Source organism: Salvia splendens, chromosome 1 (genome assembly GCF_004379255.2).
Source record: "Salvia splendens isolate huo1 chromosome 1, SspV2, whole genome shotgun sequence".
Lineage (NCBI taxonomy): Eukaryota > Viridiplantae > Streptophyta > Magnoliopsida > Lamiales > Lamiaceae > Salvia > Salvia splendens.
The window spans coordinates 21,039,137-21,052,023 of record NC_056032.1 but is presented as its reverse complement, the minus strand read 5'-3'; the positions used below and the strand labels follow the sequence as shown (position 1 = coordinate 21,052,023).

Here is a 12,887-nt window from a genome sequence, read left to right as displayed (position 1 = left end):
ATAAGTTCAACGGCCTCTTCAACAATGAAATAAGGCAGACCGACAGCGGGTCGAGCGAAGCCAACATTTTGACAGCGGCCATGCTTCTCTTCCTAAATGAAACCCATAGAGCCTTCAAGCATGTCAGTATTTGGAAGAAAGTTCAGCATATGAATAAGTGTGCGGGTGGAACTGAATCCTCCTTAGGCTTCGCCTCCAAACGATCGAGGTCGCACGCCTACCCCGACGAGGAAGAAGTCGCAAGCCAGCTGGCTGGAGCTCATTTGCATGACTCCGACGCCTGTGCGATTGGGTCCAGAACCGATTCGCGACATCATCCAACTGAGATGAAGGCGGCGAAAGCTAGCCGCAAACAAGGACAGACCCAAGCCCAAGCGGCCCCACAAGGTTCCCCCCATCCCCCTGCCTTCTAATCCGATTATTTAATTTGAATATTTGTCCCAGACACTTAACACTGACACTAGTTGAATGAATCCGCAATAACAAGTTGCGCATGACCAGATGATTGAAGCCCTCCAATGTCAATTTGGTATATCGATCCTGCTGCCACAGTCGTCGCAGTAGTTTTTGATTTTTTGAATTTAAATCATGTAATTTTTTAATTTTTAGGATTTAAATTATGCAATTTTAAAATTAAAGAATTAAATTATACGATAAGTTTTAATTTTTAGGAATTTGTAATGTCATTTTGAGTTTTTAATGAAATTTTATTATTCATGAAATAGTTTTGTTAATTTTTTTATTTAATTGAAGAATAGAATAAAGAGATTCATGAATAATTAAGAAATGAAATGAATTGTTGCAGGTATTGTCTTTTAATTAAAATATTAAATAAAATTTTGAAGGGGTTTTCTCTTAATTCAAATATTAAATAAAAAATAGTATTCCCTAAAAAGTATGAACTATTTTCTTTTTTAGTCCGTTCTTGAAAAAGTAAGAACTTTCTAATTTTGGAAACTCCTTTTTCTCTAATTAGGTGTGATTAGGGGTGTGCATTTGGGTTTCGGTTAGATTTTTTTGCCATAACCGAACCGAACCCGAAAAACTGAATTTCGCCTAAAACTAAAACCGAACCGAAAACCGAAAAACTGAAAACCGAAAAACCGAAAACCGAACTTAAAAACCCAAACTAAATCGAAAAACCGAAATTATATAAAAAAATCGAAAAATTGAAAAACCTTAAACCGAAAACCGGCGACGGCTGGAGGGGCGATCGGCGACGGAGGACGATGGAGTTGGTGGAGGGATTTAGGGTTAGAGGGAGAGGAGAGCCGAGAGCGGCGGATCTGATTCAGAATTCAGAAACGTGAGTTTCCAATTAGGGCTTTTACTTTTAGTTATAACTAAATAATAGTAACATATATATAATAAAATAAATAATTAAATAAATTCGGTTATTCGGTTTTTTTCTTCACTCGAACCGAACCGAACCGAAAAACCAAAATTTTTGTATTTTCAAAACCGAACCGAACCGAAAAACCGAATAACCTAACCGAATTTCAAAATTTCGGTTTGGTTCGGTTCGGATATTCGGTTTACGGTTTTTTTGCTCAACCCTAGGTGTGATCCGTTTTCCACTAACAATATTTTAAAACCTTTTTCTTTCTATCTCTCTCACTATTTCAATTATGCATTATAACTCGTGACAAAACAAATATTCATCCTCTTTATAATGCAGGTTGTAATAATTAAAATTGATATGAGTTTAGGCTAATGAATAGCTAAGGGTCAAGTTTTATGTGGATAATATTGTTGTGGATACTGTTAGTATTACTATAAATTTATTAGTTTTAAATTGATTATTTAATGTGCTGTGTCATACTTATTGCGTCCTATAAAGTTTTGCCCTATTATACCATTTTTATTTGTTCCACTTGAAATCTACCTAAAAATAGATACTTAAATACATCCCTCAATCTCTTTAATGCAGTATCTTTATTTCATTATACACCTTCATCTAATTCAAAATCAAATAGTACTTTTTTAAAACTTATACCAAGTTAAATTGTGACAAACTTTGTAGGACAGGATGGATGGAGAGCAATTTACCCAGCCACAACTACGTATAATGGTGGCGTTCATAATACGCTGTAATTCACTCAGAAATTTCTAGAATATTATCTGTGGGCCCTCATCTTATATTCCTCTATAAGAGCATCTCCAATAGCGGCGAGCACACCGGCTAGCTGATTCTTGGCGCTCGCCGAACCATTGCAGCCGGCGAGCGCCAAATCGGCGAGAAAAACAGCGAGCGCACGCCGATTCCCGAGCGCTAGGCGATGCGCTCGCCGATCTCCTGGCCGCCATTGCAGGCTCCAGATCGGCGAGCGGGATGTTTTTCTTTATTTAATTTTCGAAACACTATATATACGCGATTTGAACGTCATTTTCATTTGCACCATTTGTTTTAACGAGTACTCTCTATATCTTAATTTCTGTACAAGAGCAACAACGCGAAAAGTAGCACAACAACGAGCCTACTCCAGGGACGAGCGAGTCTCGGATAGCGGTGACGACGGCGACGACGGCGACGACGGCGAGGCGTGAGGCGGAGGCGGGGGGCTCATGCGTGGAGTAGGAGTTTTTTTTAAATTAATGTAATTTTTTTTGTTAATGTACCTTTTTTTAATTAATGTACTTTTTAAAATTTTAATATTATTATTGAATTTTCCCGTGTCGTAAATTTAATTCCGTATTTTGTGTGATTGTTAATTATTTATTTTTAATAATTTTGTTTATCATGGCTTGACTATGACTGAGCTATTGCTTGTCCAGTTGTTTGTCCCGATGATGTGACAGGAGGAGTTTGTGGCTGAGCTATTGCTGGGCTATTCTTATTGGAAATGCTCTAATATTCTCCCCTTTCCTCTTTCCCTCTCGGCCAGATACTCAAGCAGCTTCTCCGCCACCAACTCATTTCTTCTATCTCCACCCTCACTACAGGTAATACCTTCTGCTATCCAGATATTTATTTTACTATTTCTATCCATCTAGTAGCTAGTTTAGATCAGCAGAGGTGTCCTTTGCTGTTTGCTTATCTTCATTCGTAGATTTGGATTTGTTTATCCGGTTGATTCTCCTTGTTTTGCGCGTCTGCCTGTTTTTGGAGAAGATGAGCTTGCTAGGTTATAATTTTAGCGAATCTGATTGTTCGATTGGTTTCGATTAGGTTTTTTCTCACGGCTGAGAGGAGATTCTGAGGCGAAATTCCAAGAAACAGCCTCATGGCGAATTTTATCCGCCATTTGTACCCCGAAAAAAAAAAGTTTCCAGAGAGGGGAAAGACGCGACAAGCTCTCGCGTGTTTTAACGAAACACGCTTGAAGCTCTCGCGTGTTTTAACTAAACACGCTTGAAGCTCTCACGTGTTTAATTAAACACGCATCAGGCTCTCGCGTGTATATGTAACACGCGACACACTCTCGCGTCTCTAAGCAAACATGCGACACGCTCTCGCGTGTCTCCCTTGAATTACAAAATCGGTCCAGAAGGCAGAAACCTCACAGAACACGCGAGAAGCACAGCGAAAAATCGGCGCCCATTCTTCCCAACCAGCGAAATTCGAAGCCTAATCCGATATTTAGCTCTCTCATTCCAATTTGAAGTGTTGTTAGGTAACTTTGTACCCTTACTTTCGATTTTTATTGGTATATTTTAGTTGGGTATAAGAGTTAGGGTTCATGGGTTAGAAATTATTTTGTTGAATTTGGTTGAATTTGGTGTTGAATTATTCAATTTGGTTGATTTTATGTTGAAATTGGTTGTATTTGATGTTAAATTATTCAATTTGGTTGATGCTTTGTTGAAGTATTGAATACGGTTGAATAAGGTGTTACTTTGTTGAATTTGGTGTTAATTTGTTGAATGTGATTGATATTTTGTTGAATTATTGAATTTGGTTTTGAATTATTGAATTTGGTTGAATTATTGTTGAATTATTGAACATGGTTGAATATGGTGTTAATTTGTTGAATTTGGTGTTGATTTGTTGAATGTGGTTGATATTTTGGTTTTGAATTATTGAATTTGGTGTTGAATTATTGAACATGGTTGAATTTGGTGTTATTTTGTTGAATTTATTGTAATATAATTGGGAATTTGGTTGAATTATTGAATTTGGTTGATTTTTTGTTGAATTATTAAGTTATGTTTTTTTTATAGAATTTGGTTTATAATTAAATATGTTAAATTTTGATTATATTAGAATGTCGCGATATGGACCAGAAGATCCTTCTGTTTTGCATTATCAGCACAGTCATATATCGCGCAAGGCGTGGGCAGGCGAGGAAACAACCTCTTTCAATATTCGGCGCTTTGAGGGACATTTATGGGAAATCGATAATCATCACAGACGCGTGATCGATTATGTCTGCATATTTGGTTTAGGTGGAGTTCTTTTCTGTGGTAAGGCTCTGGATGTAGATCATGCTTTAATCACAGCTTTGGTTGAGCGTTGGAGGCCAGAGACACATACATTCCATCTTCCCGTAGGGGAAACTACTATTACATTACAGGACGTTCAAGTATTATGGGCTCTACGTGTAGATGGAGTGCCCTTCACAGGAAATGGGTATTGTGAATCTGGGTGGAGGGGTTTATGTGAAGAGCTCTTGGGCTTCTATCCCCTTCAAAGCGAGATGAAGGAAAACGGTATCTTGGCATCCGCGCTAATACATAGGATGATGATTGAACCGTTAGAAGACGGTCTGGAAGACGAAGCCTACATTCAACGGGCACGTATGATTGTGCTTGTGCTATTGGGAGGGTTGATCTTACCCGACGGCTCAGAGTGTGAGATACCTCTCATGTGGTTGACCCAACTTCGAGATGTAGAGGCTGCCTCTATGATTAGTTGGGCGAGTGCTGCACTTGCTACATTATACCATAATCTTTGTGAGGCGTCTATGGGCAAAAGGACAGACATTGGAGGTCCGACAATGCTCCTACAGCTGTGGGTGTGGGAGAGAATGCCCACTTTGAGACCGGATTTTGTGATGACACGTATACATACAAACAACACTCCATGTGCATTAATGTAAGTTTGTTGTTTACTCTCTTTTGTGTATTTAATGACAACATATTAAATTGACAACTTTTCTTATTGTAGGTGGACTGGTTCCTTTATGATAAACAGAGCCTCCAAACATTCTGTTCGACATTATCGGGAACAGTTATCATTACTCCAAAATAGCCAGGTAAAATGAATAATGTTTTGCATTATATTTGGGTAATTTTAATGTAAACTTGTTTTGTTAGTTTATTTGGATGCCCTATGTGGACCGTCAATTGCCAGACTCCTGCCTCGAGATGAACAACAGTTGGAGATCTGTGACGTACATGGTTTGTTGGGCTATTGTCGAAGCACATGAGCCTGAGCTCGTTGTTAGACAATTTGGAGGCAAGCCTTCATCCCGGAATTGCGTGATTGGGGTTTCAATGAAACTCATTTCAAAACCAATCGTCGTAAAAAAGCTAAGACGAACTGGGCTGTGCAGAACAAGGCCTACATCCAACATTGGGAGAGAAGGTCGGAGTTCGTTACTAATCATTACATGGAGCCTCTTGCAGACCACGTGCAGGTGATGAGAACTCGACAATACATGGAGTGGTATTTTAAAATTACCATTACATATATCACGCAGCCGGGTAGGCTTCCAGAAGTAGGGATGAACACTGTTGCATCATCATCTACACTCCAAGTAAGTATTGTATTTTTATAGTTGTTGTTTCATTTTAAAAGTATGTATGTTATTAAATATGCACGTTTTATTTGTTACAGGCCGAGACACTAGCACGTGTTTTTCATTTGTCGCGCGGATTTGACCCAACAGACGCCGTAGGCTTGTTGCATGAGATTAACAGTCTTGCTCTAAACTGCCTTACCGATTGCGGTGAGAGTGAACGCACGGTCATACCTTCCACACAGCCCAGTGATGTGGATATGTCCCGGGGGTTTATCCGAAAAGCTCGCGGTATTGGTCAGAGAGGTATCCGAACAGGCGGGCATGGTTATTCACGACATTTCAGAATATCCTAAGACATGCCAGGGTCATCACAAGCAGCAAATGAAGAAAATATTAATTCAGATGACAACATAGATTTGGATACAATCATCGACAATTTTGCTGCTGAGCCCAAAATGCAAAATCCACCAGCACCAGATCCCTCTAGTTGGTTTCCTACTTGGTCAGACGGGCCACAGTCTAGTTGGGTGACTCCATTAGATAGAGTTGGGCTACCGTGAAATCCTACTGCACAGGATTCATTCTTTTCGGGTGTCCATATCGTGCACTCTCCGACAAATGATGATGATGATGATGATGATGCTGCCAATGATGATGATGATGATGATGATGATGCCGATGCTGAGGTTGCTCCTAGGAGTAGTGCCTACATAGAGCGCCCCACGAGGAGAGAGCATATGACCCTCCTAGGAGTAGTGTCCAACTTGATCGGCCTAGTAGCAGTTCACATACATCCCGTCCCGATAAGGAAGGCTCCAGACCAAGTTTGTCTCAGACAATTTTGGGTATGTTCCCACGTAGAAGGTCTAGCCGTGACAACAGAGGAAAAGGCCCGAGTAAATATACACCTTCGTCCTTTAAGTAGAATATTATCATTAGATGTATTGTCTATTTATTACATGTGGATTGATTTGAGATGTACTGTTTACTTATTATATGTTGATTGATCTGAGATGTACTGTTTGTTTATTACATGTGGATTGATCAATAAATAAAGTAAACTCTGTCGAAATGTTTTTAAGCAATATTACTTAAGAATGTCATTTCAGTCTTAAACATGGTTCAAACACATAATAAAATTCAAGCTTCAATCACGATTCTCAAACATAATATGACTACACAACACGTCCTACAGTGCATTTTCTTCTATTGTGGCCGGTCTCTCAACAAAGGCGGCATCGAGGAAGAGCTCTTGGCGCATCTTGTTCGCGCTCATACATTTGGTTGTGTATCCTGCTTCTATTGTACCGCCCACGTGAACGAGGAAGTAGCCGTGCTGGTGAACATTCCAGTGTCCATTCAGGTTCATACCAATAATCTTGGTGTCTCAGTGGACGGAACGCAGCTGCATAAAATTGCAACTGTAAGACATGATAATAACGTAAGAATAAAAAGTATCTAAACAACATACCTGCGTACTGGTGAATCCAAACATCTGTATGGTATTGTAAATCAACATGACTAAAGATGTCATCACTGCGTTCTCTCAGCACCGCAACAGCGTGAGAGCAAGGCATTCTCCAGGTCTGCCACTTTCCACATGAGCATCTCTTTTCACGGTAATCTACAACATGTATATTATGGCCTCTACCCGGACCTCTGTGATAGGTTAGCACATCATAAGTTCCACGTGCTATGCTTGTAGTCCTAACATGATGACGTCTCCCTCGACGGTCATTCTTCTGAAATAACTCCCAAGCCCAAGGTGTCAAAGGCGTCTGGCATTGTTTGGCTAGAGTCGTTCGGTTAACAAACCAGTTGATGGTCCGCCAGAATGTAATATCAATGATAGCTCTAATTGGGAGTTCCCTCGCAGATAACAACACATTGTTTTAACACTCGGCCATGTTAGTAGATGTCTCACCCCATCGACGAAATTGGTCGTGTGCCATAGTCCACTGCGATCTATCTATGGTGGTTTCGAGGTACCTCAGAGCTTCTGGACTCACCTTTTCTAATTCACGCCTTGCAGTCCAATATCTCCGCTCCTCAATTACTTCACCCATTATCCATACCCATTTCTTCACTCCGGGGCCTTTGTGTCTTTGTAACACATTCGATCTAACGTGAATTAAACAGTATCGATGATAACCGACTGGTACCTCTTTCCACACATCAGACTTCATGGCATTTATAATGCCTTGATGTCTGTCACTTATTATGCACACTTCCTGGTCATGCTTTATAATATGCACTCTCACAAGATTCAAAAACCAACTCCAACTCTCGTTTGTTTCTTCATCAACAATAGCAAAAGCAACAGGCAAACAGTTCTTATTTGCATCGTAACCTACTGCAGCAAGTAATTTACCTTTCAGTCTTCTACGCAGGTGAGTCCCATCAACCGATAAGACAGGCTTTGCTACTTGGAACACCTCTATTGCTGGCCCAAATGCCCAAAATACGTAGCGGAACACCTTTGTATTACCTTGACTCAATACAGGGTCATGCAACCACTCAACGATTGTCCCCGGATTTTGAGTTTGCAACTCAGTCAGGTAGCTGGGGAGTTGTCTGAATGATCCCTCCCACCCACCATATACAAGCTCAATAGCTTTTCTGCGAGCGTACCATGCTTTCTTGTAGCTGATTTTCACGTGAAATTTATCTTTGATATATGTAAGTATTGCAGAAGGCTTGAATTCAACATTGTTTTCAATTTGACTTCGAATACAGAGAGCAATCATGGATGATGTAAGATTAACATGTTCACTTGGATCGTGATCTCCCATATAGCAATGACGATCAACCCATGAGTTGCTAGACCAGCTACCATCACGTTTCTTAAACGTTGCTTTAACCTCCCAATTACATGGGTAGCGTTGCCCAAGGTCCCTGCCTTTTCTTTTCGGACCAAATGGGTCCCTACAAACTGCATGCCATCTTCTTGATTTACTATCCATAACCTCATACATCCGACCTGTTCCCACATGCCATAATGTGACAGCAGTTTTCAACTGCAATTTGCTATCAAATTTTGTTCCCACATCTATATGTCTCGGATTATCCTCATCCCAATACCACATATCTTCTTCAACCAATCCATGGTCTTCTGAAAAGTAACCTCGGCTGCCTTCACATGGTAATTATCGAAAAAATGGTAACCCTTCAGGCACATAGTCGGGAACAGATTGCTCCTCACGAACAGATAGTTGTACATAATTCTCAACCATCATATCAAGTGTCTCGTCGTCTGTAGAATCTTCACATGATTCTGCACTATAATCAGGATCACTTGGTTGAGAACCATCGGAACCATCACAGTCAGAACCATCTGCACCATCAACATTATCTGCACCATCACAATTATCAGAACCATCTGCACCATCACAATTATCAGAACCATCTGAACCATCACAATTATCATAACCATATGAACCATCATAACCATCAAATGTCACATTTGGTACATCTACTGGTTCAGCAACATCCCTCCCGGATGTGTTGAATTCAAAGCTATGATATTCATCATCTCTCCTAGATGTCCCGACATCAAAATTAGGATAAGCATCTCTCCTAGACGTTCCAACATCATGATGAGTGATAGGAGGTTCAAATTGCAACGCAGTGGTAACAGGAGTATATTCAATAAAAAGTTCAATTTGACGTGGATTTTTAGCAAACATATACTCCAACAAATTATCATCCACTGGTGTAGCTATATAATTCACCACTCCACTAAAAACCACATGATGCCTCCATGTTAAATCAATCGTATGTGTATCCAACTCAATTCTAATTTTTTCACATATCATTGAAACAAGCTGATAATAAGATATCTTTTCATTCAATATAATAAATGATTTTGCACGAGGGGATCATAAGCAACACCCAAACCTGGGAGCTGAATAATTTTCTCATCCCAATATAAACTCACAAACACCATTAAACCTGCAAAATAAATACGACCTAACATCATATACTATAAATTCAACATACTTAAATAAATATTGAACAAAATTAAAACTGAAAATTCAATACCAAGTTCAATGCCATAAACCCTAAATCTATACCTAACTAACATATAGTAATGATAATTGAAATTAATAGTCAAAAATTACCTAACACCACTTAAATTAGGAATTAGAGCATAAAAATATCGGATTCACTTCGATTTTCGCCGGCTAGAGACGTTGGCCGTCGCTGAGAGTGAGAGAATGAGCGAGGTGGAAGTGAGGTCGAAAGTGAGGTTTCTGCCTTCTGGACCGATTTTGTAATTCAAGGGAGACACGCGAGAGCTTCAAGCGTGTTTAGTTAAAACACGCGAGAGCTTGTCGCGTCTTTCCCCTCTCTGGAAACTTTTTTTTTCGGGGTACAAATGGCGGATAAAATTCGCCATGAGGTTGTTTCTTGGAATTTTCGGGAGATTCTGATGGCGTCGAAAAGGATTCTGAAGGAGCTCAAGGATTTGCAGAGAGATCCTCCGACGTCATGCAGCGCTGGTAAGCTGCTTCACTATCTGCTACATGTTTAATTTTAGTAGATTAATATTTGCTCTTGTGAGAAATGTTTGCTTACTATATGTTTCTCTCATCTAATCTGTGCGTACATGACAAGTATGGTCGATTATTCCTTTTACCGAATTCAGTTTTTAGTTTAACTATGAGCTTCGGTGTTATTTAGTTTAATGAATTTTCAATGATCTATGTTTGGCTACTGATGCATTTATTGTCAATTATTTGCCCTTTATCCGTATGTGCTGGTGATATTATATGTAAAAGCAGCTTATTGTTGTTTTGTTCAACTCTGCTAGCTGCATCATTATCTGCTCTGGTAAGCTGCTTCATTATCTCCTCTGGTGGCTGCATGTTTAATTTTAGTAGATTAATCTTTGCTCTTGTGCGAAATGTTTGCTTACTAGACATTCCTGTCATCTAATCTATGCATATGTGACAATTATAGTTAATTATTCCTTTTACCGAGTTCAGTTTTTAGTTTAACTATGAGCTTCGGTGTTATTTAGTTTAATGATTTTTCAATGATCTATGTTATTTGCCCTTTATCTGTATGTGCTGGTGATATTATATGTGCAAGCAGCATATTGTTGTTTTGTTCCTTGATCTCTTAGATATCCTGTTAGTTTGCTATTTCTTCTTTTGGGTGTATGACTTAGATGAATTCGTTGCTGTGATCTGTTGAGTTATTACATATCCACAAGTGATATTCTTATCTTGTGTGCTTAGTTTCTCTTATGGTAGCTCGCAATCTGCCCTTGTCGCCTTGATTAACATTTCAATTGATATGCGACCTAACTCTCATTTGCATAATGTGTTATAGGTCCTGTAGCAGAAGACATGTTCCATTGGCAAGCAACAATCTTCTGAGAGTCCATATGCTGGAGGTGTATTTTTAGTTCCAATTCATTTCCCACCTGATTATCCCTTTAAACCTCCAAAGGTATGTTTGCTACTTCTGTTTGCACTTTTCTTTTTGCAACTTGGTCTCTTGAATCTTTATTTACTGGTACATGAAAGTGGTTCAAAGGCTAAACACTCATCATACCTGAGTTGTGTTTGGGGTAGCTCCTCTAAAATTGTAGTATTGTGAATAATACTTTTGTGCATGCCTTAGTTATTTTCTGGAGTTCTGTTTCCCTGCACTAGGTTGTTAGTGTAGTTTCGAATGCTAGGTGGTACCAGTTGATAAGTTCGGTCTGTGGACAAGAAATTATGCACCAGAGGTTTCTGATGAACAAATTAAACCGGAATGCAACAAAGATTTTAATTTATAATGTTCTTTTATTTTTGGGCTTAGCCTCAGAAGTTCACCTTCTTGCTTAGAGTTGCCTCTGGTTGTAAATTCTATTGCTGAGAACAGTTTCAATTTTCCAGTACATAATCGTGTATATGATTTCTGCTTGGAAAATTTTCAATCTTTCTTTTACTTGTGAGATCTTAATCACTTGTTTGGAGTGGCTCTTATGTTAGCTGTCTTGTTTTTTTTCTGTATACTAGCAAGGTTCATTTGCTTGAAAACCCTTTAATTGCACTTTTGCATCATCAAGTATTGAGCAGTGATATAAATTTTTCACGTCACTTAGTAATCTCAGAAGGTGATTTCATTGTTGCAGGTTGCATTTAGGACAAAAGTATTCCACCCTAACATAAATAGCAATGGAAGCATTTGCCTTGATATTTTGAAAGAGCAGTGGAGTCCAGCATTGACTATTTCTAAGGTATCTAGTGCATCACAAATCACAATCATCCTATTTTTTGGAACCTGGATGTATGAAGTTAATTGTGTAATTAAGAAATTAGTAAGAATAAGTAGCAATTATCACAGTATATTAACGTTTTTGGCAGTTAATACACATTTTAGAGAGAGGAAACCCTTTATGAGAAAAGGCACATAGATCTCTGCCAATTGTAACTATGTGGTTGAAGTTGTGAATGTATTTATATCAAAATGCTGATGTCCGACGGCAAATATGCATGTATCCAACATCGTTTTTTTATGTCCTGATGTCTTTCAGCTGATTAAGTCTGAAATGGCTTATGCCGAGTTCATCTCTTCCCATATAGGAATTGCACATTATTTGCTTGGACATCTATTTTGTTATAAATGAACTGTAGGTTTTCTTTTGTTACTTTTGCTAAAGATTGCACAGTTTTAGCTTTTCATGGGCATTTGGTGAACTGTTTTATAGAATGTGAGTTTCTTTCTTTTCTATTAACACTGCTTAAGTTTCAACATGTTGGGCTTTATGTGGGTAACTAGACATGGGTATTATCTAGTCTTATAAGGTTTTGATGGTGAAACTGATGGCAGGTCCTGCTGTCTATTTGCTCGTTGTTGACGGATCCAAACCCTGATGATCCTCTTGTTCCGGAAATTGCTCACATGTACAAGACAGACCGGGCAAAATACGAGTCGACTGCTCGCATGCTAGGCTAGGTTATTCGGTCGGTTCGGTCAGAACCGAACCGAAAAAACGGGTAACCGAGCCCAAACGGTCCGAGACTGAAGCACCGGAACCGAAACCGAATTGGCCTCGGTTCGGTTCGGTTCCTAACTGAATAGGGTCGGTTCGGTTCCTAACTGAATAGGGTCGGTTCGGTTCCGGTTAACCGAACCGGAACCGAAAAAAAAATTATGTAGTTCACAGGTTTCGATCCTTGGATGTTGCACGCGAGAAATTCCCAC

The 12,887-nt window shown here is 39.3% G+C and overlaps 2 protein-coding genes and 1 pseudogene across 3 annotated transcripts; 2 read left to right on the top strand and 1 right to left on the bottom strand.

Annotated features, from left to right (window-relative positions):
* Positions 1-2,890: 2,890 nt before the first annotated feature.
* Positions 2,891-6,756, top strand: LOC121745160 (serine/threonine-protein phosphatase 7 long form homolog). Of its 2 annotated transcripts, none has more exons than XM_042138969.1 (6): positions 2,891-2,943; positions 3,170-3,614; positions 4,205-5,035; positions 5,108-5,195; positions 5,294-5,699; positions 5,780-6,756. In XM_042138969.1, the coding sequence occupies exons 3-5, from the start codon at positions 4,206-4,208 to the stop codon at positions 5,309-5,311; spliced, it is 936 nt and encodes a 311-aa protein (XP_041994903.1). In that variant the 5' UTR covers positions 2,891-2,943; positions 3,170-3,614; position 4,205; the 3' UTR covers positions 5,312-5,699; positions 5,780-6,756. The 2 variants fall into 2 exon arrangements, with proteins under 2 accessions (XP_041994903.1, XP_041994897.1); XM_042138963.1 differs by having other exon boundaries at positions 5,257-5,699.
* On the top strand, positions 3,170-12,638 carry LOC121747685 (annotated as a pseudogene).
* On the bottom strand, positions 6,874-8,770 carry LOC121747766. Its single transcript, XM_042141904.1, has 3 exons — positions 7,694-8,770; positions 7,156-7,179; positions 6,874-7,020 (listed from the first exon to the last, which is right to left on the bottom strand). Exons 1-3 carry the CDS (start codon positions 8,768-8,770, stop codon positions 6,874-6,876), a joined length of 1,248 nt encoding a protein of 415 aa, XP_041997838.1.
* Positions 12,639-12,887: the final 249 nt, after the last annotated feature.

What these genes read in the sequence shown, in the direction of transcription:
- LOC121747766 (XM_042141904.1), bottom strand. Translation starts at nt 8,770, where the DNA reads ATGTGGTATTGGGATGAGGATAATCCGAGACATATAGATGTGGGAACA. An exon ending in CAAGGCGTGAATTAGAAAAG is followed by an intron (nt 7,180 to 7,693) that starts GTGAGTCCAGAA and finishes AATACCATACAG; the next exon opens with ATGTTTGGATTCACCAGTAC. An exon ending in TTGGATTCACCAGTACGCAG is followed by an intron (nt 7,021 to 7,155) that starts GTATGTTGTTTA and finishes AATGTTCACCAG; the next exon opens with CACGGCTACTTCCTCGTTCA.
- LOC121745160 (XM_042138963.1), top strand. Translation starts at nt 4,206, where the DNA reads ATGTCGCGATATGGACCAGAAGATCCTTCTGTTTTGCATTATCAGCAC. An exon ending in AACACTCCATGTGCATTAAT is followed by an intron (nt 5,036 to 5,107) that starts GTAAGTTTGTTG and finishes TTCTTATTGTAG; the next exon opens with GTGGACTGGTTCCTTTATGA. An exon ending in CATTACTCCAAAATAGCCAG is followed by an intron (nt 5,196 to 5,256) that starts GTAAAATGAATA and finishes TTGTTTTGTTAG; the next exon opens with TTTATTTGGATGCCCTATGT.